General features: G+C 42.5%; 3 protein-coding genes across 4 annotated transcripts; 1 reads left to right on the top strand and 2 right to left on the bottom strand.

The window, feature by feature from the left end:
- Positions 1-769: 769 nt before the first annotated feature.
- On the bottom strand, positions 770-15,012 carry gpbp1l1 (GC-rich promoter binding protein 1-like 1). Of its 2 annotated transcripts, none has more exons than XM_080010335.1 (12): positions 14,896-15,012; positions 12,304-13,668; positions 11,733-11,847; positions 8,606-8,735; positions 7,895-8,214; positions 7,240-7,315; positions 6,956-7,152; positions 4,693-4,836; positions 4,365-4,523; positions 3,666-3,790; positions 3,475-3,577; positions 770-1,393 (listed from the first exon to the last, which is right to left on the bottom strand). In XM_080010335.1, the coding sequence occupies exons 3-12, from the start codon at positions 11,790-11,792 to the stop codon at positions 1,220-1,222; spliced, it is 1,488 nt and encodes a 495-aa protein (XP_079866461.1). In that variant the 5' UTR covers positions 11,793-11,847; positions 12,304-13,668; positions 14,896-15,012; the 3' UTR covers positions 770-1,219. The 2 variants fall into 2 exon arrangements, with proteins under 2 accessions (XP_079866461.1, XP_079866462.1); XM_080010336.1 differs by having other exon boundaries at positions 4,365-4,520.
- Positions 15,013-15,720: 708 nt separating this feature from the next.
- On the top strand, positions 15,721-17,812 carry LOC307238389 (transmembrane protein 69-like). Its single transcript, XM_080011333.1, has 3 exons — positions 15,721-15,847; positions 16,094-16,139; positions 16,724-17,812. Exons 2-3 carry the CDS (start codon positions 16,101-16,103, stop codon positions 17,435-17,437), a joined length of 753 nt encoding a protein of 250 aa, XP_079867459.1. The 5' UTR covers positions 15,721-15,847; positions 16,094-16,100; the 3' UTR covers positions 17,438-17,812.
- Positions 17,813-17,951: 139 nt separating this feature from the next.
- On the bottom strand, positions 17,952-22,150 carry ipp (intracisternal A particle-promoted polypeptide; the record flags this gene model as incomplete). The annotated part of the gene is made up of 9 exons (XM_080011332.1): positions 17,952-18,641; positions 18,794-19,014; positions 19,239-19,361; positions 19,623-19,760; positions 20,010-20,177; positions 20,307-20,462; positions 20,806-21,025; positions 21,142-21,353; positions 21,901-22,150. Coding segments are annotated over 9 exons (1,710 nt in total), but the record flags the coding sequence as incomplete, so codon positions are not given.
- Positions 22,151-26,548: the final 4,398 nt, after the last annotated feature.

Below are 26,548 nucleotides of genomic sequence, written 5' to 3'. Positions count from 1 at the left end.
GGGACCCGACAGTGTTATATGAAGACTTGTGCCTTGCAGAGCTGGGAGTGACTTTGTAAAACACCCCTGCCCCACTTGACATGAAACCTACGCTGTCACTTGCCCTGAGGCTGTCTTCATTTAGAGGTGCAGAGACAAATTCTGCTGCACCCCACTTTAAACACAGATTTAAAGTCTGTTCTGAACATCGTCGGGAAGAACCATCGCAGTCACCCTGTAAGTTCTCAGCAGCCCGGGATAATCAGACTGAACAACTAACAAAAGAACTTCATATATTGACATGTGTTAATGGTCTGACTGGAGTCTAATCAACCCAAAATAAATATGCTGGTCAAGAACAAGTACCACTGCATCTGGAATGGTGTACTACCCCACTACATACTGAGTAAAAAAAGAACAATGGCTTGTCACACGCGGCCCCTGCGCTTCCTTTCAGCAGGATGACACTAGAGAAACCATAATCAGCAGCTTGCCCTCAATGCATTGTAGGTAGCGTAGTTATTTGCAATGTGTGCAATATTTCACTGGACATGTCATCCTGGTACATTTCACACACTGGTTTTGGACATTTAAGACTCATTTGGGGGAGTTAATAGTTTGCCATTACAGACACAGAGCCAGATTTGCGGAACATGTGGAATCAATGCAAATGCCACGTGGCGAAGAGAAGCATACAGCAGGTCAACACACGGCACAACAAAGGGGAAAAAAAAAAAAGTGAAATTCAAATGAGACACCGGCAGCCAGATTCATATTGAAACATCTCAGCTTGTCAGGAACCAATTTTTATTAATATCATTAATGTGTCATCAGCATCATCAATGAAATGAGTTAGTCTGTTTAAAGCAGAATCGTGTGTGCATTCATTGCCCTTTAATTTTCTCGATGAACACTTCAGTTCCACAAAGCGAGGAAGAAAAAAAGGAAGAAGGGATGTGTGTGGAGGGGGGGAGGCAGGGCGGGGGCTGCAGTGAAGGAGGAAACGCAGGGAAAAAGACGTCTGGCAGAGCAGGAATCTCCCCCTTCACTGGGATATGATTGGTTTTTCCCTTGTGCAAGAAACGACAAAAAGAAAAAAAAAAAAAAAAGTCAAAAATGGTGCTCTAAAAAAAACAACAGAGAAAAAAAAAAAACAACAAAGATGAGGACAGAAAAAAAAATGCTTGCTGGGCTGTGGTGTTTGGCTGTTGTTGTGTATCTTTTGTTCCGTAAAGCCACGTTAGGATTTGATGCAGTCTTCGTCGTCCGAGGTCTGGCTGCTGCTGCTACTGGTTTCCGACTCGGAGCCCTCCTCCACGTGCGCCTCCGCCACACTCCTCCAGGGGGTGAAGTGGAGGGTCACGCCCCGCGCCCTCGGCAGAACGCCGTTCCTCTGCACGCCGTTCCTCTTCAGCTGGGGAGGCACGCGCAGGGGTCAAACACACGGCAGGCGGTTCTTGACATCTTTTCGGTTTAAAGAATAGTTAAATGTTTGGAATGAACCTCAGAATTTATACAGAATATGATCCATTTGGAGTGCCTTCCATGACCCACGACAGCGATTCTCAGCCTTTTTCATATTAAGGGCCCTCAATTTGATACGCATCAGGCCATTTCATAAGATTTAGTCTCCGGGACAATTTTGGAACCTTTGAATTGGTAGATATGATTTAGTGTCTATACAGTGAAACTAGGATCAAAACAGTCACCCTTGTGCACTCCCTGGAACCTTCAAGGACCCTGGGCAGGGCTCCAGACTAATATTTTCCTATTACTATAATTTAGTAGCACTGGTGCTCCCTACTGGAAAATTTTAGGAGCACCAGAAAAAAACAAATAAATAATTAGGAGAACCACTGAAATTGACACGCACACGCACACACACACACATATATGAATCTGAAAATTAACATGGGGGGGGGGGGGGGCAGTGTTTCAGCAGAAATTCATATTTTTCCCAAAAATGGTCAAGTCTGGAGCCCAGGTTGAAAACCACTGCCCTATGACACAAATTCAAATGAAACATTTCCCTAATATGCAATGTGAAATATCCACACTTTGAAAAAAGATTCCTCTTTAGATGAGGGCTGGAAGATTTGGAAAAATGATCAAATTACGATTGTTTTTATGTTCCTTATCTTCTGTATTATTCACTAAATGTGAGTTGTGTGTTATGGACAACAACATAAACTGCTGTTTCCTGTCGGCGAGGCCCGTTTTATGATGAAGTGAGATGAATTGGTGCATGAATAACATATCTTTATTTAACTATTGAATTGTAAAAAGAAAAACCTTCAACCACAGTAGAATATTGAGTCACTGATTTAACGTCAAGCCTTCTAATTGTTCAAATTAACATTTCGAAATAGGCAGTGTTTCAGCAGAAATGTATTGGTTTTTTTTTTAATAAAAATGTTGCGTGCATACGTCCGCATACACAGAGCACCTGTGCTCAGGGACAGCGTTACACTCATTCAATTTTAAATAATGGTTAAAAAAAACAAACAAACAAAAAAAACAAACACGCAGTGTTCTGGCAGAGGCTCCGTGCAGACTCTACACGTGTTCCGAGCTCTGCTAGCAGCACACGCCGCGCACGGTGCACCGATGCCGGAGCACCGGGGGCAGCTGGGAAGGTTAAAATAATCTGGGGGGGCATGGAGAAAGTGTCTCCATTGCACCTGTTTCGTTCCATTAGGAGATGTCAAATAAAAACACACTGTTCTGGCGCGCGCATCATCTCGTTCCGTCGTAGAGGGAGACAGGTGAGCTAAGTGCCTGCGGATGGCGCGCTAGGTGGGGGGGGGCATCCCGCCTGTAGGAAGACCCGTCCCTGGACAGCCCTACTGGTTAGATTGTGTCACATAAACCCCCCACCCCCCCCAAAAAAAACCACAAAATATTTAAAAAAATATATATATTTAAATCGCTGGATTTGCGCTCTGTGATATTGCGATGTGAATTGAATTTGATTTATTGTTCATCCCTAATTTCGACGCAATCGTTTAAAGCCCTAAATGTGAGTTTTTGGGAGATCTTTGGGACTCAAAAAACAAGCTCAAAAAGGTTGAGAACGGCTGGATTAATGGCTTGTACATGTGAAGATGGGATGTGATCGGGAATGGGGTGGCGGAGTGGGAATTACATTTTAATGGCACTTTGCCACGGGGATTAACTTCAGCTAAAAACACGTGAGCATTATTACATTTTGCACGAGTGTCTACTGTTCAGTTGCACCTCGACATATTTCTATCTTAATTTCCACCTCTAGTTTTATTTGTACTTATAATTATTAATCTCCTCATCTATGCAAGACAAGTCTTGTTAAGACATTTCACTGCATAAATGTATGTGACAAATAAACCTCTTGAATCTTGAATCCATAAATACATTTCTGTGACACTCGAATTTCGCTCCCAATAGGTGTGCCCTGTTATTTCTTGTGGCATGAAAGTAAAAATAAAAAGGATGTAAAGTGTTCTCTGCTGAAGTCACCTGCTCAGTTTTTGTCTGGAACTCTCTAAGTTCGTCCTCGGTCAGAGGGAGGAAGTTGTCATCATTTTCTGGACACTCCTGCCAGCCCATGGCCTTCAGCAACCTGAGAGGGCAGAAACATTGTGTGTTTAGAGGACTGTGTGTGTGTGTGTGTGTGTGTGTGTGTGTGTGTGTGTGTGTGTTGCTCGTACCTGTGCTCTGCCTCCAGGGAGCTGGACAGGTGTTCAGTGTCTGAGTCACTGAGAGAGTAGGCCAGGCCGTTCTCATGGCAGCCCTCCTCGCTGTACGGCTTGGGCTCTGGGGTGCTGCTTTCTCCCTGGGGGGGAAAAAAATGTTTAAAACACGAACAAATGTCAACCGTTATAACTCAATTTCCTGCAGGAGATGGTGACTAAATGCCACAAAAATGGAAAAAAAAGGGTGGTATTTGACGTGAGATTTTTGGTGTGGTTCTAAAGGTTTACATGGGTTTTCAACACAAAAAAAGTCTTGTTTCACAAGATCTATCCATTTTCCCCACACTATTAAGTATTATTATGTTGCTGTATTTATTTTACCTTTTTATTTATTTATTTATTTATTTATTTATTTATTTTAAACCGGGCAAAGTCAACCTCCTTGGAATTATCTTGTTTATCACGTTAACCCCAGTTACAACCTTATATGTAGGATTTTTGATCAATAAAATTAATTTGACAAAAAAAACAAATAAATTTCTCCTATCGGAAGAGTCCATTGTAAAATTCCAAAACTGACGATATGCTCAGAAAATCAAGGCAGCAACTACTGGTATTCTTTAAAAAGGTACTCTTGTTTTCAGCCAGTCGCACCCTTTCCAAATGCAAGAACCCCCATAATGCTTTGCTGGTCCCAGCCACAGTGGTACCCACCTCCCCTGAAGTCCCTGGGCTGCTACTAGTGGTCAGCTCTCCAGTGCCTTCGTCCTTCAGGGCCCGCAAAAACTCGCTCTTGCGATCCGGACCACGGCGCATCAACTTCAGCCGCGACGGTGCGATGTCGATGGGAGGGGTTGTGCTGGAGGGGTGCTGCTATAAAAAGGCAGGATCAATGGGATTCAAAGCAATTAGATGGAGGCTGCGAACTGAATTGGTCTTGTTATGCTTCCCTAGCTGCATACGACTGATGAAACCATCGGCGTTTCAGATGTTTCATCACATCAGAGTCACGCCAACTTTGTCGGCTGGAGACGGCGTTCACCTCTTTCGGTGTGTTGTGTGGTGGTGCGCTGGGCGGGATGCTGGGTTTGGCGGCAGAGATGGGGCTGGTGAAGACTGAGTCTCTGCCTGGCATGTGATGACCAGGCTTATTGACCTCCCTCCCAACGGGTTTCCACTGGGTGCTCTGCACATGGAAACACTGGAGTGAGGCAAGTTCCAGCTAGCGCCCAACCATGGGGACGCATCACTATTCCACTGCCTCAAACTTTAATTATTAGCCTGTAGGCAGGACTGATCCATGTGAGCGGAATCTTACTGAAGCACTGAGAAAGTTTTCCCGATGACTAGTTGTTGTCTGACTACCAAACAAGGGACTTTATATCTATTTAAAGATATTTAACAGAGACAGTCATCAATAAGCACAGGTACCAAATTAAGATAACATGCAAAGATAAGAAGCAGGAGACGGAGTGTGGCCAGTTGTGCATTATTATACTGCGTGCAGCTTCTCATTCAAACTTCAAACACAAACCACAGGCTACCGAAAGTAGACAAATGCTGTGAAAATAATTATGAAAAACAAAATAGCAGTGGAACGATTTTTGTAGCGGTTCGGCTCGCATTTGAACCGGGAATCAATCGCAAAATTGAACCGTCATAGTGAAAAACAGTTTTACTCCCACAGTTACTTTTTAAAGTAACAATTCCCTCCATCTGGAAGCAGAGTTGTGGTGAAAAGAAGATAAAGACAGACGCCTGCTGTGTTTTACTCTGAAGCTCAATCTTTGGTTCATGGGGTGTCACGATTCAGATTCCAAATCAAAAAATCGGTCAAAATGGGCGCTCGATTTAGAACTTAGAAATCACAAGCAGGTTTGGGATTCTCCCCGTAATACTGTGGGTAATAGTGTCCGACATAAATGTGATCTCAAATGTAACGTTATCTGATAAACTGTGTACTGCGTCACTGAAGCGGAGCTTTGGAGGGTCCGAGGCACAGGAGCCAGAGCTCAGATGGAGTGCAGCTTGTGCCTTCTAATTATTTAAATAATAAGTGCGCCCTGATTCAATAAAACATGAAACACATATTTTATAATATGTCCACTTGATTCGTCCTCTTGAGAGAGCTTGTGAGAAGTGCCGGTCTGCACCGGTACGCACTCCATAAGAGTAGTTCACATTATGGATATGATTTGGATTGTGATATCAAAGATAAGATGATAATGTTAAACGGAACATGACGCCGTGATATGAGTAAAATTCGGAAAAAAGTCAGATTAGAGAAGGGCGTAGAGAGCGGACATGAGAAGACATTTGCAGTTGTTTTGAAAAATTTGCCTCTTTTCAGTGATTCGGATTATACGGCTCTTAAGGCTCCAAGGCATTTCTTTTATCTATGAAATTGTATGAAATATTGTCTTTATATTTAAACCGCTACAAAAAAATTAACATTATTTATAAAGATTTCATGTGACTGGACTCAAAGTTTCTTATTTAGAAACAAGTGTTGTTCTTTACAAATCAACACTCGATAGGGTAAAGGTTAGTGCTGAAAATTACATATGCTTAAATCGAATCTAATATTGAGAGTCGCAGACTGTGCTACAGCAATGACTGCAGCTCGCTTAATTCTGAACCGATTTGCATGACATTTAACATGATACTGGTTACTGTTACTGGAATTAAATTCAGTTACTGGGGGTGGATCTAATCAAATTTTTACATTCACTACCATGTTTAAAGGAAGATGGTATCATGCGTGCCTCATATTGCACTTTGATTTAACAATTGATTACTGAATATTTTATATATTTGAAGATTTTATTTACACATTGGACATCTTCAATGTTGTTTTCATTGAAGGCAATTGGCAAAAGTTCCTCCTTCAAGTGTTTTACAGAACAAATGGAAAGAAAAGTTATATTTGTCTTGTTTTATTATTATTATTTTTTGCTAAATTGGAAAAATCCAATCTGTGGCTCAAAACTGTGATCCAATCTGAACCGTGAGTTTTGTGATCCGTTGCACCCTTTAGATTTTGTTAAGTCAGTTTTTCTCTTCAGAGCAGCATTTGCATGCACGGCCACATGTAAATGCATTTTATTAGACACATGTGAGATGCGCACATTAGAAATAAGAGTTCATATGTGACACATGTAAATGCTTTTTATACACAATTTATGTTTACCTTCGGTCTACAGGGGTTAATCAAGTTAATGCTTTTTATACACAATTTATGTTTACCTTCGGTCTACAGGGGTTAATCAAGTTACTAACTGGAATATTCACGTTGGTAAAATTACCTTGGTGGGGGCCACAGCGGGCTTGGGGACCAGGTTCTTGTAAACACTGGAGCCCGCTATGGGAGCTTTACTGCCGTTGGTTGGGAGGGCAGCAGCACTGGCGAACCCTGCAGAGAAGGCCGTGCTGGGGTCCTCCTTGGAAAGTTTCTTGATCACTAGCATTTTGGACACCATCTGCTTGCCACTAGGGGGGTTTTCTGAGAGAAAAGAAAGTCAAACAGTCAGGCGTGGAGTTGCGGGAGTCTTGCCAGATGATGAAAACTGTGATGTTAATCTGGTCTTACCCCATACTCCAGCATGGGGAGCCACTGCTCTGATCTGCGTCCCAGTCTTTCCAGTTGTTTCCGGGTTGAGGGAGGGCTAGAGAAAAGAACAATCAATAACATAAGTAATCACTTTCGATAAGCAACATAGAGGACAGTGAGGTTTGCGAGCTTAGTGCTAGCTTGCTAAGTCTCTGTTGCCAGGTAAAATCTAAGATTTGTCTTAATTACTGGTGATCAAACAAATTCACATTGCATAATGATTGCCAGGGTACAGAATTTTTTAGAAATGGGCCAAACAAACTCCTAAATTGATGCTCTGTATTTTATTATCGTCCTTGTACAAAGGGGTTAATGCCCTTCTATGTGTACTTTATGTGTACATCAGTCTTACGTGATTAAAATAATTTCTGCTCACTTGAGATAAATTCTAAGACTGAAACGTACACTTGTTTTCTTTATTTATAATCAAAGCATTTTCTACCGATTGATAAATTCATTATTTGGTTGATCAATTCGCCCCTAGTCACTTCCTAGCCTGTTCTAACAGGCAAGACAATAAACAGTCTTAATCACCGATCCTGTCAATCAAGTTCCTGTCAACAAGACACTCCTTAAACAAGGCTTTAGCATTGAAGACAGAGATGTCAATGTCAGTGGGGGCTCATCTACTTACAAAATCCTCTTCCACAAACTTCAGCTTGTCCTCCTTGCGTTCCTCGTTGAGGAATTTGTCCTGGTACGGGGCTCCCTTGCGGGGATGGAAGTTACCATTGCGCTGCCGGTGCCCGCCCTGCCTGTCCCTGTCACCGCCTCCCCGTTTAGGGTGGCGCCCCAGGTGATGGTGACCGTCCTGTGCTCCCCGCAGAGCTCCGTGCCAGCTGGGCGCTTCCTTCCAACACGAACCCCCCACCAGGCCGCCATGCCCCCCTTTGGCCACCCCCGAGTCCACAGAGTCATGCCTCAGAAGGAGGGAGGGCTGCTGCCATCCATCACCTTGAGAAAGGAGACCAGTATAGAAATGCTTCAAACTGTTTCAACATTTAAAAATGAATGAATATTCTAACAATGTTAGTTTTTCACTCAACAGCCTCACTCCAAAACATCAAATTGCGGAAAAATCTGCTGGATTGCACAGGTCTTCTCACACCACATTTAATAGAATATTTTTTGAGACAACACAGCGGCAGCATATAAAAGAGGCATCACTGAAAAGCCATCGATTTCAGTGAACTTGAATAGCTCTTATTAAATAGTAAATGTAATATTTTAAGTTTAGCGCAACATTTTGCCCAGTTGCATCACATTTCTTAAGCTGGAATCCGTTTGGCCAAAAAGCCTGGAATTACCCGATAACTGCACAGACTAACTGTGGACGGAGTGTTACCTGCAGGAGGACGCAGGGGCCCGTTGTTGAAGAAGCCATCAGACGAGTTGTGGCGGCGGCGGCTCACAGTGGATTTTCCGTCTCTGTGATGGTTGGGCTCACCTTGCTTCTCATGGTTGGCGGCAGGGGACTGCAAGAACACAGGGAGAGGAGGACGACTGTCATAACCTCTCCTTGATGGACTGCTGACCCAAGGGGAAAACTGGCCCCGAATACATCCAGGTCAAACTCTACTCTGAGTGTTGACCATGAATGGACGCTTTGTGGAAGGACACTTCTGTAAAGGGTCCGAGGGATAAACACAGGACTTACTCACAACATTAATATTGGTTCTGTTCCATTAAGGCAGACCACAAAACTTACATAGATGTTTAGTAAATAATAGGGATGCTACAATACAGTGGGCTCACGGTTCGATTTGCATCAGTTTTAGGGTCACGGTTACGGTACGGTTTCAGTATCTTGACATTAAGAAAAAAAAATTATTAAGCTAAAAGGTGTAAAAAATGTTTTTATAGTGGTCTGCCACAAATAACTAGTGTAATGCTGTGTGTATGACTATGGGGGGAGATGGGGGTTCAAGTTTATTGGTGGGTCGTTATAGCTTGCATACGTTGATCTGATTGGAGGGGAGGTGTCCAGGATAGTGAATAATTCAAATATAAATTTCCGTTAATATTTATTGATATTTATAATATTTTAGAAATGTTTCACAATAAAAACGGAATAAAACCTGTACTGTTTTGAGTTATTTTTGTATAGAAGAGGTATAAACAGTATTGTTCACACATAAATAATAATAGCAAAATAAAACCTCAACGTCAGACCAGTGTGTGTGTGCCTTCGCTTTGTGAACCTGACGTGACAGCGGGTGCGCTCCTTTCCAGTCAGGACACCTCTGAGGCGAGGGAGGGGCATAGGCTCTCTCTTACATTGAGGGGGAAACATTTGCTGGCGGCAGGAGATGGCAACTTAAACAACGACATAAAACCGTAAAACCTAACAAAATCAAGAATGGCTAAGCACCCAGCGAGACTTCCTACAAATGAGACGTTTCAAAGAATTGGATCGTTTTGGATTCCTGTGGAAAAGGTTGCGTAGCCGCGCACAGCTGGAAAAAAAAAAAAAAAAAAGTTTCTCTCACAGCCCCCGGATGACTGATGTGGCCGGTAGAGCTGCAACAGTGGATTCAATAGGAAGCAGCACACCGCGCCTGTAAGCTGCGGCCAACGCATCCTGTGGACTTCTATGGTGATACCGAAATGCCGCATTTTCACGTGTGCATATTGAACCGTAGGGGCGTGTGCCGAACGGTTAGATAATAAACTGTGTAGCATTTCATCCCTCGTAAAAAAATATAAAGTTACTCCACAATTATAATCTATACTGGGGCAGTTTTCTTGTGTTACCCAAACAATTTATATTAAAACTGGTCTCATGATGAGCAAGCAAAGCCAGAGTACTTGAAGCTTGATAACAAACATTAACCGATCAGCCACAACATTAAACCCACCACTAATAACAACTAATATTATGTAGCTTCCCCTCGTTCCGCCAAAACAGCTCTGACCTGTCGAGGCATGGTCTCCACAAGACCTCTGAAGGGGTCCTGTGGTATCTGGCACAAAGACGTTAGCAGCAGATCCTTTAAGTCGTGGAAGTTTTGACCCCGACCCATCCACATGTAGAAAAAAATGGGATTCATCAGAACAGACCACCTTCTTCCAATGCTCCATGGTCCTGTTATGATGCTCACGTGCCCATTGTAGGCGCTTTCTGAGGTGTACAGCATGGACATTCTGACCGGTCTACAGCTACACAGCACCATACGCAGCAAGCTGTGATGCACTGTGTGTTCTGACACCTTTCTATCATAGAAGCATTAACTTTTTCACCAATTTGTGCTACAGTAGCTCTTCTGTGGGATGGGACCAGACAGGCTAGACTTCGCTCCCCAGTGGTAGGTACTAACCACTGCATACCGGGAACACCCCACAAGTCCTGCCGTTTTGGAGATGCTCTGACTCAGTTGTCGAGCCATCACAATTTGGCCCTTGTCAAAGTCGCTCTGGGCAAGTCCCCGACTCCGGGGAAACACTGACTGATCTCATTTAGCTGGACAGTTGAGCTGCCAAATGCATTGTAAAAAGCACAAGCCAACATTTAAAAGGATTGCTCTTCTTCGCTTCACAACTTCTCTATTTTCACCCAATGTTCTTCCTTGCACCTGCATTTTCTTGTGCCTAATAGAGAAGTGCACCATTTTCACTTTGATTCACAACCACCAGTTGTGATCCATGAGAGTGTGAATTACTGGGTGGATTCATGCAAGTTCCCGACTTTCATTCAAAAGTCCAATGTTTTCACCCCAACGGCCGGGTTTACCCATGTCTTCGCCCCCGTCTCCCCCCCATACACACTTTCTTTACTCAAAATGATCCCTTCTTCTGATCGCATGAATTGTGTTTTTTTCCTCTGTCACTTGAGGTGGGGGAGATATTTTTCATCTGAGGTTGCTTTTCTTTTATTTAAATGTTCATCCATATCGACAGTTTAGTGAACAGAACTCGCTACACTGATTCACCATGGTTGCACTTAAACGTCTTAGGGAACCGGGAAAAGCAGACCCCGCCACCAACAGAAACAACATAGAGGAGCACATGCATAACGCAAATACATAGAACGACTGTTTCTTAAAAGGTGCTGGGTTACAGATTACCACTTGAAACTCCACATGTTGAGAATATTTGAAAAATGTGGCTTCAAGGAAAACAAACAATATAATAACAATTGCATTTCAGCCCCTCTTCCAGCCAAAACAGGAAGAGGTTTTGGCAAACAGGCACACTGCCTAAACCCTTAAGACATGAAGCCACTTCCTTTGTACCTCATGCCAGTACTTTTAAAAGGTCTCTTCTCTTATCAGTCTTCCAAGCAGAGGCACAATGTCTGCATGACCCTCGAATGAACCCTCGGCTGACCGCACAGTCTGAGCCTAACTTGTACGCATGGACGCACACGCACACACACACAGTCGCTCTGACAGGCGAATTGTTCCCCTTCAATGTCTTTCTCTTGTCTTTCTGTTGTCACACAGACACACTCATGCGCTCACACACGCTCACACCTTGGCAGGCTGGGGTGTGGAGAAGTTAAGCCAGGCAGGCACAAAGTCATGCTGCGCCATTTAGGTCCAGTGTTTCCGGTCAGTGGATCGAGGCATCAAACCTCATGGCCAGGATCTGGGGGGGGGGATAAAAGGAGGGTTTAATTCATGTTATTTTCAACAATCATATTATGTAAAAAAAAACAGAATGCGACAAAATGGTGATTTGACTGCAGCTCTCTGTGACTTTTTCTTTTGGATGTGTCCTGTTAAGACAGCCGAGCAGTGTCCTATTCATAGCAGAAATACAACAAAGAGCAAGGCACTGAAGCTCTGTCTATGAGGCTGACGGTAGGATGAAAAGTCACTTGCAAAGAATAATAGTGTTTGAATGCAGTAATTGTACACACACACACACACACACACACACAGTAAGGAAGAATGAATCTGAATAGGGAGGGATATATTGTGTGTCTTTAAAATCAAAGCCACTGGTGCAAGTGGGTGAAGGCATTGTGTAATCCCCGGCTCTGTGGCCGCAGATGTCTTTACATGTCATTAATGAGTGAGTCAGGTGAAGTGCCAGCCTTACCCCAGAGTCTGTGGCTCTGAAGTCCTCTGCCTCCTCTCGCTCGGTTGGTTTGGGCTCGTTTCCTCAGGCCCGCTCACACCAGTCAGAGGGTGCGTGCGCCAACAGACGGGGTGCACCACACTGCTAACTCCTCTTCGACCTCCTCCAGGACAGGATTGCCCCTTCGCCAAGAGGCAAAGTCCTTCGTCCAGGATGAGACTGGTCAAAAGAGTTTGCAGGAATTATCCAGAATTGTGACTGAGAGATCTGGTGGGACTGGGACGATGCTGATAGCAGATATTAGATAAGCGTCGAAGGGGCAGATTTTTGAATGAGATTCTCCAAGATGCTTCCGAACAGGTGATTTTTTTTTTTGGTGTCGCTTACGAGCGAAATTTGTTCCCACTGGTCTGATAAGATTTGTCAAGTAGCCGGAAATGTTCACTAACTTATTTGCATCATTTGCTGATTAGTTTAGAATAAGCATAGAGCTCAGTCTATGTGCTGTTTGGCAAACTCAACTGATTGAAATGGTAATTTGTCCAAATTATGAGTCACGGTCAGGTGTCGATGTAACCAAGTAGCCTGTGGAAACAGTCTGCACTTGCGCATGGACAGCAATCTGTGTGGCAGTTCCACTATGACATCCACCAAGAGGAAAGGAGATTCCAGGTCTTCTCCTGCCACGACGTGTGCCAGCTTGTGTTTACGTCGAATCCTTTTACCGAATCATTGTAAGCTCCACCAAAACACATCCAGAAAAAAGAAAAAGGGTTCAGAGACGGTCTTCTATGCGATGAAGGTCACTGAAAACCACCGCTCACCTCATTAGCTGGTGAAAGGGTGTCTGAGTTTAAAGAAAAGAATGCTCCAAATGTCCAAGTCACATGACAGTAAAGGTAGTAAGACCTAATGTTACATCGCACTCATCTTAATTCTTAGTTAATGAAACTGGGTTGCTGTGAGAAAATGCATTATAATGTCTTTTTATGTCTTTAAACGGTTTACATTTACATTTGTTAAATGCACGCTTAGTTATCAGGGGATGTCTGATCGAAACAGAGGTGAGGAATAGTTCAGATTTCATAGACGACTCTCAATGTAGAACATCGCTGTCCCGCAAGTCTTCTGTGACATAAAATGCACACCCTTCAGAAAGGGACAAAGGCCAACTTCTCTCTGGACTGTGGAGCTTCCAAAACAAAATCGAAATTCAATTCTTTGCTGTAAGAAGGGTGGGCATGTAAACCCAAAATATGTGGCTGCGATCCTTTATTCAACACTGTTGTTTTTTGTGTAATACGATAAGTTACACTCCAGATAAGCCAATTGTTTTCTGCGATCTTGCCAAGACAGTTGTGTAGTTTCTTCACAGGGAGACAGGACCTGCAAAATTAATAAACAAACAACATATAAATATATCAGTAGAAACAATTGACTTTATGATGCAATACATACATGCAAAAATTTACTTGAATATGCAAAAATGCGGAACATTTCACATTGAGAAATGTTAAGAAATGTATTCCCATTTTTATGAATGCTCACATAAAACAGAATCCACTTCTGGTTAAAGCAAATGACAGTGTTTTAGAAATGACTGACGTTTCACATGAAATCTTAAGTAGAGGCAAAAAGAAAAACACCATGACTCAACACAAGGAAGCAATTCATCCCGAGAAATATCCCCCTTCATAAGATTGGCGTCTGCATTTTCAAATTAAATATTCATACCGGTGTAAAAATAACTTGGACGCGAACACTTCCTGATCCCAAGTGGTCACAGCACTGAAGTGACAGTAACACATGAAGACCGAAGCGATGCGTCACCACACACACCCCCAAAAAACACAGAACCTGCAGAGTCCTTCTGGACATGTGTTAACGTTCAATTTACCCTCGTAGTAAGCAACCCGAAGGAGTAACTCCCATTTAAGTATTACATAACAGCGCCACACTATCGGCGAGTTCAGCCCAGGCGACGTTTGGGCTTCGAGCAATGCGGAACGAGTCCGTTTTAAAGTGATTCAAGATAACGAATTCACAGTGGGTGGCTGTTAATCAGTCAATTTGGATCCAAGCGGTCTGTGGGGCAGCGAGTTGCGCATTCGCAGCATCGCAATCAACCCTAAACAACAGCAGGTGATGTGCGTTAGATGCGACTACGTGAGGAATTTATCTCATGTCAAACATTAACTAAATAATCAACGTTTCCAGGCCGACGAACGTTACCAAATCAGCCCCAACTCTGCTTAGTTAACACTAGCATAGCAATTGTTAGCCAGTAGCTAGCGTTAGCTAGACTATCAAGGAGCCTCCTCAACTGGAAGGTGGCTTTCACCAATTAAACGTGCCAAATGTCCTCAAGGGGGTTTAAAAAAACCACACGTGCACGCAGTCGCATAGAAATTGTCTCTAAAAGCGAACGCTGGGTTTATAAACTGGAAGTAAACAGAGCTGGTTTCGTTTCAAAATGGCCGCCGCACCTCCACCAGCCTGCTAGCGCTACGGGCTAACTGGCTAGCTTCTGCGATTCACGACGATGTCTAAAATAATCTATCGAGGCATGTTATCTCGAGTGAGTGTGGCTGGGTGGTATAAATGTGACCTTACCGCGCTCGGAGAGGGATTACGGCCTGCTAAAAGTGTCCACCTGTTGGAAAGCGTGGCGATCGGTGTTTGTTTGGGTTTTAGGAGCGCTGAGCACTGGCGCTGCCACTGAGTGGTTCGAATGGACAAATGGGGGTGCGTTCAAGAGCGGCTGCGATTATGCAACCAACCAAAACAGTCCTTCAATCACAACAGATGAAAATAAAAAATAGAAAAAATGGCCATATATATATATATATATATATATATATATATATATATATATATATACACACACACACACACAGACACACTAGCAAACAATAAAAATATATATCAACAATTCACACTTCGTCGAAAATAAGAACCTTGGAAAGTTTTCACGCACATATAATATTAAATCTTCATGTAAACCGCGTGTGTCAGAGTGGTAAACAAAATGGCTCTAACAATACCATGTGGACAGCGTTGCAAAAGACGCGTGATGCGCTGTTTTACTTTATTTTAATTTAAATTATTTTTGCAGCCGGCAGAGAAGACCTCCTGCACGGCTCCTTGATGGGACCCCCGCGGCGGTTGTGGCGTCGTATCAACGAGGTCTCACGTCAAATATTATTAAGAGTTAGACACATAAAACAAACAAAAAAAAAAACAACCACATGTTTCAATGTATGAACTCTTTAATGGCAACTTTTTCCCCCAAAACAACGTGGGGTCACGTGTGACAGCGTGTCGGTTTTTAATCGCCGTAGGATGAGTGGGAGTGATCTTGAACGCACCTCACTGCCCGCCCCCGCCATCGCCAGGCAGGACGGTCGATAGCAGAGCGGGTTTGGTTCACAGACTCGACAGGTGGTTAAATCGAGCGCAGATCGCTGTGGGCCAACGACCTCGTCGCTCAGCGTTTTAGTCGGAGGGGCCTGAAGCGGATATATTATTGTTTCTGCTTCTGGCACAGCGTGTGGATCTCTACGCGGTAAGAGGCAGTGGATTTCAGAACGTTATTTAACCCTTATAGAGGTCCGTATAAAGTGGGTTCGTGTCTTGACTTGACGTGAGCTTGCTTAACCCTATATCTTCGTTGGTTTGCGCGTAGCAGACATTAATCTAGAGGCACCAACACTGAACTCAGTGGCAGGTCTGTGTGTGTTTTTTACATGCGTGCAAGGTAGCACAAAGTATTCCTATAACGTTAATAATGCGTGAAATTGTCTTTCCACAGATTCAAAATGCTTCACTTTGCATTGAGAAGGCAAACATCTCTGGGGGTAAGAAGAAGTAGAAGCAGTAATGGTTGTTATTTTTCATTATCGACCGTGATGGAGGAGCTACTCACCGTCAAACCATTTTACTTAAATAAAAGTACCCTGCCACAAAACGACGAGTAAAACAGAAAGCACCACCATGGTATTTCTACCTAAGTAAAAGTATGTTTTCTCTTAAATGTACTTAAAGTATAAAAAGTAAAAGTACTCGTCATATCCAGTGTCTTGATATAATAGAGCCTATAATACACAATAATGTACCTACTGTACCTTCTTTTCTGCAGATAAGTGCTAATGCAAATCCTGATTTCAATTTACAAACACTATAGGTGGTGTCATAGTCATTTATAAATATATACATACACACAGATATAAGTCCTATAAAGTAACGACTATTAGAATGTAGTTGAGAAAAAAGTATAGATATTTGCCTTGAAACGTAGTGGAGTAAAAGTTGAAAAACAAGCAACAAAGTATTTGTAAATTTCCACCACTGATTATTGATCCATCTTCCTCATAAGAAAAATATTTTATTCCACCAATTGAACCTTGATTATTATATTGCAATTCATTTATTATTTTTTCAGGGTCTACCGAGGAGATGTCTGCAACCAGTTTTCCGAGCACCAAACTCCCTCAAGCCAACGCAACATTTCCACACGCCAATATCCACAAGTTGTCTGCTCTCCAGTCAAGCCTCCTCTAACAAACTGTTAAGCCTCAGGTCCATGATCTGTCTCACCTCACGTTTATGTCACACAAACCAACCTGGGACTGCAGCGGGAGACCACGCAACACACACCAAGGGAGGTTTCAGCATGAAAGCCATCGTCCAGGCTCCTAAACCAGCTCTGTACCTCGGCTTCTCGGGCCTCATTCCCTTTTTGGCGGCCCCTCTGTTTATGGCTGCAACAAAGTCTTTCTACCCGGAGCTGGCGTATGCGCAGGTGGTCTACGGGGCCTCCATTGTTTCTTTCCTTGGTGGGGCTCGGTGGGGGTTTGCCATCCCTGAGGGAAGCCCTGCCCGGCCCGACTGGTTGAATCTGGGCAACAGTGTGGTACCCTCGCTTGTCGCATGGCTGGCGCTGCTCTGCAAGAACAATGTCGTGGAAGGAGCCCTGCTGGTCATCATGGGGCTGGGTCTGTCGCTGCACTATGACCTGACCCTTCTCCCAGGCTACCCCGCCTGGTTCAAAGCCATGCGGACTATCCTTACTCTGGTCGCAACTTTTTCATTTGTGGCCATGCTCACACTTAAAAAGTTCTGTAATGAAAAAAAAATTGGGGAGCTTCAGGATTGACTGCCTTTCACAAGTTCAGCGTTGCAGGGTGGAAGTCAAGACTCAGGACTGGAGCCATGTAACTATTAAAGACAAATGAAAATACAGCGCTTTGGGCTTAATGTAATAGCCAGATCAACACATGAGTATTTGTCTGTTGCTCTCATGTCATCTTTTGAGCTAAATCAATTTTTGCGATTGGTTGAGGTTGGTTGGTTGGTTGGTTGGATGTACTTAGTCACAAGTGAAAAATAACAAGACCATCCAATCTTTTTAGGTGTCCCAATTTGGAAGTTGAAAATTATACATTAATACTATATCAGGATGAAATGTATTGAATATTAATCCAAAGTTACTTTCTGTACGAAAATAATATCTTCCACTGTTTTATGTTTAGACCAAAGTTTATTTATTTTAATGCGAAATGTTTTCGTCTTCAGACGGATTCACAGCTTCATCACACTGACGCTCTGGTCTTTACAAAAGTTCATTCCTCACTCACCACAGGCAGAGACCTTAGCACGTGGCCCTTTCAACACCTTGCTTTAGCAGTTCAGATGTGAGTTGAATATTAATTCAGCAAAGACTGTGTATTATTACAGCTCGTTCAGAGATAAGTGTTTGCAGTTCCAGTTTTCCTGTTAAAGCTATGCGTGTATGGCCTACTGTAAAGTGTAAAAAAAAAAAAAAAGGAATAAAACAGAAAAGACATCAATCAACAACTGAAACACAAGTAGTGTTAATGAGAATGTTGGGAGACCTTTTGAGACAGAATCTAGTGATTCCCAAAGTGCAGCTTTTCCTCGGTGTAGGCAACACACAACTTTTCAGTAGCTCAATGTGTATAAGAAACTCAGCAATACATAAGTGGGATTCACACATCACCGTAAAAGATTGTGATAAAGATTGCCGGCAAGGACCCCTCTGTTCAGTCAGACAAGTCTTGCCTCGATATAAACGTCAACAGTACGAGTTTGTGAATATTTACAGAAGTTCCGTGGTGCTAGAGCACAGCCAGTCCACCATCGCAGCGGCTGGTGATCATGTTGCCTATTTCCGTCCATGTGTCCAGGTGCGGGTCATAGATCTCCACAGAGTCGACTGTCACTGGTGCTGAGAAGTCTCTGCTGTCCCTGCCCCCGATGGCATACAGCAGTCCATTTACCGGCGACACAGACACCCCCGCTCGTGCTGTGGTCATCGGTGCCACCTCCACCCACTTCTCCTACGACCAGAAAAGGGCACAAATGAGAAACAACCCTGAGAGCCAATGCTAATCTGTAATTACTTGTGCGCTTGTTTCATTATTACAGGAAAACTGCATAGGTCGTATTACAAGTATTTATATGACGTGCACAACCCCCAACTCCGCCTTACCTCCTCAGGGCAGTACTTCTCCACCGTCTCCAGTGAGCCCAGCTCTTGGTTCCAGCCACCCACAGCGTAGATGCAGTTATTGAGGCAGGCCATGCCAAAATAGGCTCTCCGTGTCGCCATGGCAGGCAACGCTCTCCAGTTGTGGGAGGTGGGGTCATAGACCTCAGCCGAGCGCAACTCCATTCCCTCGTCACTTACGCCCCCAATCACATAAATTAAACCTGGAAAAGCACAAAGTGTGCTTCATTCAGAGCCACTACGGTAAGCGCCCAATCACAGTCCTCAGAACGGTAAAGAAGGATACAGAGGATTTAACACAATTGTTTCACCTTTCGACTGTAATTACTCATTCACTTTTGTGAACGCTACTAAAATTTGACCAGTACTGCAATGAAGTATGGAACTACATATTGGAGTATTTACTGCTTGGATGAGATGACCCCACCTTGTAGCTCACAGCAGCCAAAGTAGTAGCGAGGAATGGCCATGCTGCCGATGACCTCCCACTTGTTCTCCTCCGGGTCGTAGCGCTCCATCGTCTTGCCAATCTCTGAGCCAACCCACCCACCTCAAGGGGAAGAAGAGATGAGTAATATTGAACAACATATGCTTTTGTAAATGCTTATTTAATATGGGACACTTTTAGTAATAATATGAGCTCATCTTATCAATTTCCCATTGCTTTTTGGCTCATTATCTAAATTTCTCTGCCGTTTTATTAATTACATTAGTTTACTTTTGGTTACCTTCATGTGACAGTTAAAATGTAAATGTATGCAGTTAACGGAAGCTGCATGAATTGCATAGTGCTAGTTAAGTAGTGATTTACCGAGTGCATATAAAACTCCGTGGCAGGGGCACACACCGACTCCGCAACGAGGAGAGTTGAGAGAGGCCACAGCAGCCCACTGCTTGGTAACTGGGTCGTATCGCTCTGTGCAGTCGAATATCATAGAGTCCTTCTCTCCTGTTGGGGAAGATAATTTGGTCACAAGCACCGAGCAGTTTTTCACCATTTGTGTACATTGCCAGTTGAAAGTGACATCCCTACTGCAGGGTATTTACTTTTGCCGACCTTTGCTTTTCTAATGCACTCATTTTGCACCGCGGTAGTGAAAGTTAAGCTTGTGTTTCGTACAATGTGTCCTAACGTTGTATTTTTTCTTTTATGTTTTTTTTCTGTCTGACAGGCTTGGGACAACCTGTTGCTTCTCACCTCCAACCACATAGATCATGCCCTCCAGCACGGCCACGCCGAGCCCACTGCGGGCCTGGTGCAGCGATGACACAGTGGTCCAGTACTGGTTGAAGGAGTCAAATCGCTCCACGCAGCTCAGAGCGCGGCTGTCACTCCAGCGGCCGCCCTGCAGCCGAGTATATCCGCCTGTTGCAACGAGAACAGGAGAGAACAGTTGACTTAGAATTGTAAGTCTGTAGATGGACAGGAGTGTTGTCCGTTGTCAGAGTTTTACTTATTCTAAGTGTTTATGCACAGGGATTTCAGCTAAAGTACCTATAGCGTAGAGGTATTTTCTGGCTTTCCGTCTTGGCCTCATCTTGGCTGGCTGTAATAGACTGTACATCTTATTTCCTTTCGGGGACTTTGTGACCTCTGTGTATTCCTTCAGCAGTGTCTGCAGTGCCACCCGCAGGCTGAAGTCTGCAACGCCTATGTTGTGGGACAAATAACAAAAATGGTATCCAGCGTTACAAGAGTGGTCTAATATGCAGGCACATTGAATTTTCTTTGCTGAGTGTATTCTCTTATTTGCTGAGTCAAATAAGAGAATACATTCACTTTAACAAAACTCAAACACCACTGTGTGAAAGTTATGTTGATATTTTGTCAGGTATATATAGGTATATGTAAATAACAACCAGAAACTAACCACAGCATGCAAGATATTCTTTCATAAATTACATAAAATACAGATGTTTATGATCAAACTGCCACAAAAAAAATAAAAAATAAAAAAATAATGAAGATGAATGAACGGTCACAGCCTCCTCACCTTCTATGTAGTTGAACAGTCTCTGTGGTGACAGTAAGGGGAAGCGGACTGGTTCCAACACCTCGACCACGTGTTTCCTCCTTTTAGTTACATCCTGAAGGACCCAGTCCATGGCTGCAGTGAATACCTGGTACTCGTCCTCGATCCTCAGCTCCTCACTGCGTAACAGCTTCACCAGCTGATCTTTCGACAGGCCCCAGAACTCATCGGTAACACAAACCTAGAAAAGGAGGATTGAGACCATCTTTAGATATTTCATATATTTCAATTCATTTCTTCAGTGTGTGATTTTGCATCTACAAAAGAAACAGTTAAGAAAATCATTCTCCTAATTACCTCCAAGAAATGAACACAGATGTAGTTCTCAGTAAATGTCAGCATGTCCATATGAGCAATTTGCTCTAGAAACTGGAAGATGCCCACGCAATTGGAAGCGTCCATGTGAGCCTTGATGAACTCTCCACAAATAGTGACGACCTCTCTAAGCTGCAGCATGTCTGCCGCCACCATCAGCTCCTGGACATTCTCAACATTCAAAGAAATCGTGCCTGATGGAGAAAGAAAACAGTACAACAATATATTGTACTTGGTTTTTAAACGATCGCGACTTAAAGTTAATTACCAGTGTATTAACAGACTGTCATAATACAGAGGTAATACAAGGTGTTGATGGCTTATTCGTAATCTCATGCACGCAACTTGGCATACAGGCTATAGGACAGTATTTTTTTTGTAGATATAATACACTTATATTTCATATTATTTTTTTAAATAACAGTACGCTTTACAACAAATGAAATTAAGAATTGTGCTAGCAATATCACACAAGACTGACTGTGACAATGTTACAGCAGAGTGGGATGTCACAGAACTCAAACCCATTATTTGTAAGGCGGAGACAGGAGACAGAACGCATGCAAATGGAATGGGAGAAGACTTTCACCAAAGAAAAAAAGACAATAGTGTAAGTTGAATATAAAAATATAAACAAAGTCACCAACTAATATACTGTGAAAAAATTGTGATATTGTGAATTGTGACGTGATATTTTAGGGATACTGTACAGCCAGGGTGCATATCAAGTGACACCAGTACCTGTGTATATGAAATGCAGCAGGTCCTCGAACACTTCAGCCTCCACTCCAAGTAGCTGCACCTCCTCCTTGTCAACCTCATTCATCCCCCCAGAGAACAAAGCAGAGAAGTATGGGCTGCTAGCAGCCAGCACCAGCCTGTGAACCTTGAAGAGACGCCCCCCGACCCTCAGCCCCACATCACAGAAGTCAGCGCTGAGTCGCATCTTGTTCATCTGGGCCATGATAAGTCTGGCGTAACGGTCTGAGGCAAACAGAGTGGTGTCACGTTGAGTCGCCATGGCAGTTCCGACATCCCCACAGCCGCTAGTCGATGAGATGGAGGTCGAAGTGGAGGGGATGGCAGGCGGAGACAGCTGAGCGCCCAGGGAGGACATGGCAGATCAGGCAGCGGCTGCTCTAAGAGAGGGGTTGTCTTCCCAACAACTCACCCCCTACAAATTCAGAACACGGGATGGCCCCAGCAGACACATGATCTATCCCTGAGGCAATGGAAAACACAAGAAAACAAAACAGACGGTCAAAATTATAGTGGAATAAAAATGTTCCCCGTAGTTGTAACTGGGTTGCTATGATGATCCGCTTTAAAAAAAAAGTGTGTTTGCATCAGAGGTTTGAAAAGCCACACTCATGTTCGATAATATATATCCATATCTTGCCGAGACAAGACAGTTTACATGGAAGGCAACAACACCAAACATAGTGCGCTGTTTGCTAGGGATGCTAACAGCGAGGCAGGATGGCTGCTGACATTGGATTATATATTTTTTGAAAATTATAACAACAACGTCTCTATAAACCCCACTGCCGCTATTCGGGTTGACCAAACGGTTCCAATCGCAGCTTTGCATAAACATTCCCAGTCATCTTTGTTGTTCTTACCCATGAATATAGTGGAGTGCACCAACAACTTCCGTCCATAGGCTCCCGTTCGATTTCTCTTGGTGGATTTTACAGTCTAGCTGCATAGCAACACATTGTAGACGCAACTAATCGATCCCCGAATTTGATTATTATTATTATTATTATTATTATTATTATTATTATTATTATTATTATTTACTTTCTGTTGCGGAGCATCCTGTCAACCCAGTCTGTCGGAGGAAACAACATGGTTGAGCCTGATGGATAAAAATTGAATTAAAATCCGCGTTTTCACTTCCATTGCGGCTCAATGTGGAGCAACGCTCCACCGACTCCGGTTGGATGTATTTAAGTACCTGTCGTGAGAAATACAATTTTGGTTTGAGGGACTCTTCGCCGAGGTGCACGTCGATCCCTAAATACAATTACTCGCAGGGTTTGAAGGACTCTGACGCAGGACTCCGATGACGTCATCCGACAAACGGATGACGTCAGCAGCTCGCTGCGTTAGGAGGGCTTCCGCGGTTTTTAGTGTCTCACCCGAGAAACACAGTGTTTCTCATTGGAGGACGCAGTTCTTGAATGGACTTTTATTCTTCTGCGGAAGTATTTTGTCGTTTAAATGTATGTTCCTAAATAAAATAGAATCATATTTACTAATTTATATATTCCTTTTTACAAGTATTTATATATTTATTGCCTGATTTATTTATTTCAGGGTTTATTTCATAGACACATTTATTTATTTCATAGGCGTTTTTATTTATTTTTGTATTCATTTTTTCAATATTGACTAAAATGGCGTTTGCCACTCAGAATAGTTTTTATGTCATTTATAACGGGAAACGCCTGGTGGCAGTAGAACAACATGAAATAAGATCCAAAGCCACTCATTCACCTTTTTTTGCAAATCTGCATGGATCGACATTAATGGGGGGGGGGGGGGGGGGGGGGTCGTGGAAATGTCGGGACTGAACAATTGACATTCTGAATTTATCGTTAAAATCACCACTACTTAGATTATGACACTAAGTAGATCAGCCCCAATTAGGCTTGTTGTACAGGCTGAATCCCCATTGAATCTCAGAATGCAGAATAATCTGATTGGATGAAATTACATTAAAACCTGGTAAACCAATAGAAAGCTGAGGTCACTGAGGACCAATACAGAGTGCAGACACTCATTGATTTCAGACATTTCTTGCTCATTTTGGTATAAAGTTTTCCATGGCACAGCTAACTATAAGCCTACTATTTTTTTTTTTACGTAAAGTACTTTGAGCTGCATGATGTGTTTTGAAGTACAAATAAAGATTATTATTACTATTATTATTATTAGGCTGGATCCCCTATTGAAATTGGTTGAGAAATTTTCTCTGAAATTTTCAGGCTAAAGCTCTCTGAAACAGAAGAACGGCATAAGTCACGAACACGGTGGACAACTTGTTTGAACTAGAAAGTCACAAACACCTTGTGGTTCAACGTGGTCCGAATCGATCCACATACAGAGCAGAAATGAGTGAAAAACCGACCAAATTCGACCCAAATCACACCCGTGGTCGTGAGTCACCAACACGCCAAACTATCTACAACGCGGCTTAAATGATCTGGAACACAACAATGACAGAAGCTACGAACACGGTTTGTCTCATTTGAACCAGTAGGTCACAAAAATCTTGTGGTTTTGGTTTTATCCAAATCGATCCACATACGGAGCAGAAATGAATGGCAAAACGGACAAAATTTGAACCCAAGTATCCAGGCGGTCGCGCTTCACCGACGCGGCAATGTTCGAAAACAAATGGAATGAGATGAGATTTACAGTAAGATGCTTTATGACATCATCATACTATTTACTATAAATGTACAGGTTCTAATTCAGAATGTACATTGGCACCCTGTCCAGTGTATGGCGTAGACTGCATCGCTCTGTAGTGGTTAGAGATTACAAACTCAGTGTACCCTCTTGCCTGGTTGATAGTCGTGTGTGTGTTTATGTACCCTCTTGCCTGGTTGATGTCTGTGGATCTGGTCGATTTATATTTTATCTCATTGGTCCCCATTACAGCTGCGGGATTTGTGAAAAAACACAAAAAAAACACCATTAATTCTCAGAAACGTCTCATGGAAACGTAACTTATTGACAATTTAATCCTAGGAAAGAAGTCACCAATAACATTCTGTATGTTCGACTACCTTTGTAAACCTCCGTAAATACGTAAACCTATTTAAATACATCATAGTTGGCGCGCACAAGACCAAAGGCTTTGCTTCCCCCTGGCCTCAGTTTGGTGTCGGGGGTATGTGGTGTGGGGATGGTCTGGTTGATCAGCCAAACCTGACCTGGATTTAGGTGATTGGGATCAGGGTGGCTGCATGCCTGTTGCTCGTTGGTTGGTGTAACAAGCAACAGGTTAAAACCCCCATCCCCACACACACTCAGGCTAGGAGCCCTGTCATGACACACTTTCAATATAAGTGTTAATTCGCCATATGTGTCAGTGTTAAGAGGCTCATTTCATCAGGATGATTTTCAGTTTAGAGACTCCAGGAACAAACAGTGTGCAGCTATTTGTTTAACAGCAGATGTTAAAAACAAGTTCCAGAATGTTTGCACAAAAGGACCTAGACAATGTTTTGATTATAGGAAGTAATCTTTATCAGGATAGGAAAAAGTCTTGTATAATAAATTATAATGTTGTAGGAAAATATTATATTGCAATTACAGAATTGCCAACAAGACAAACTATGTTGAATACAACATTCCAAGTAACGTATGCCATTTATTTGGAATGCATTGGTGTAGATCACTGCATTGGTGTAGTTCACTTTCACTCTGCGTTGTAAAATAATGCTATGCCAATTGGTAGAGCAATTAAGAAATCACTGTGAAATAATAATGATTCACCGTTCTTAATTGTTTCTGGTAATACATGTGCAATTATCAAGCAGGAATCATGGTGTGCAATAATTGATTCAAATAGAAGGAACAAAATTGGCCTGCATGACTATGAATCAAGTTCAAGTTCAAGAGATTATTTGTCACATACATATACATAAGGTAATACATATATGCAGTGAAATGTCATGACACCGCCCCAAATGCAATTCTGGGTTCTATAATTATATAATAGAATGAATTGTTTATATTGTATTAAATATACATTTAAATTATTCTAAATGAAACTTACCTTAACTTACCTCCAGTACTTACCTCCACCCAGACAATAAATGAAATCACTCATTTACTGTCACTACTGGCCATACTGAAAATATTTTAGACAATGAAGAAATGCAAAATAAAGATATCAATAGTAAAGATACTGAAACTAAATACAGTGTGTGTCATGAGGAACCACAACAAACAAATTATGATTTGAGAACAAATTCATATTTACTACAAATGACTAAAAAACACATTAACACAAATGTGTTAATACTTCAAATATCATTGAAAGCACTAAAGATGAAATAAAGTGAAATTCAACTGATGTAATTATAGCCAATGAATCTGAAAATACACAATTTCAATTCCTTGCTTTGACACTATATAAAAAAAAATAAACTTTGGGGAAAAAATATAAAAACCTATATGTAGATTGAAATAATATCCATGAATAAAGTTAATGTTAATGAGAATGCTTTCAATATAAGGGTTAATTTGCCATACATGCCAGTGTTAAGAGGAACAAACAGTGTGCTGCTATTAGTTTAACAGCAATTTTTAACAACAAGATGTTTGCACATGGACACAAAATGATCCAGATGATCTTTTGATTAAAGTA

This window comes from Zeus faber, assembly GCF_960531495.2.
Source record: "Zeus faber genome assembly, chromosome: 12".
Taxonomy (NCBI): domain Eukaryota; kingdom Metazoa; phylum Chordata; class Actinopteri; order Zeiformes; family Zeidae; genus Zeus; species Zeus faber.
This window is presented reverse-complemented; position numbering and strand designations above follow the sequence as displayed.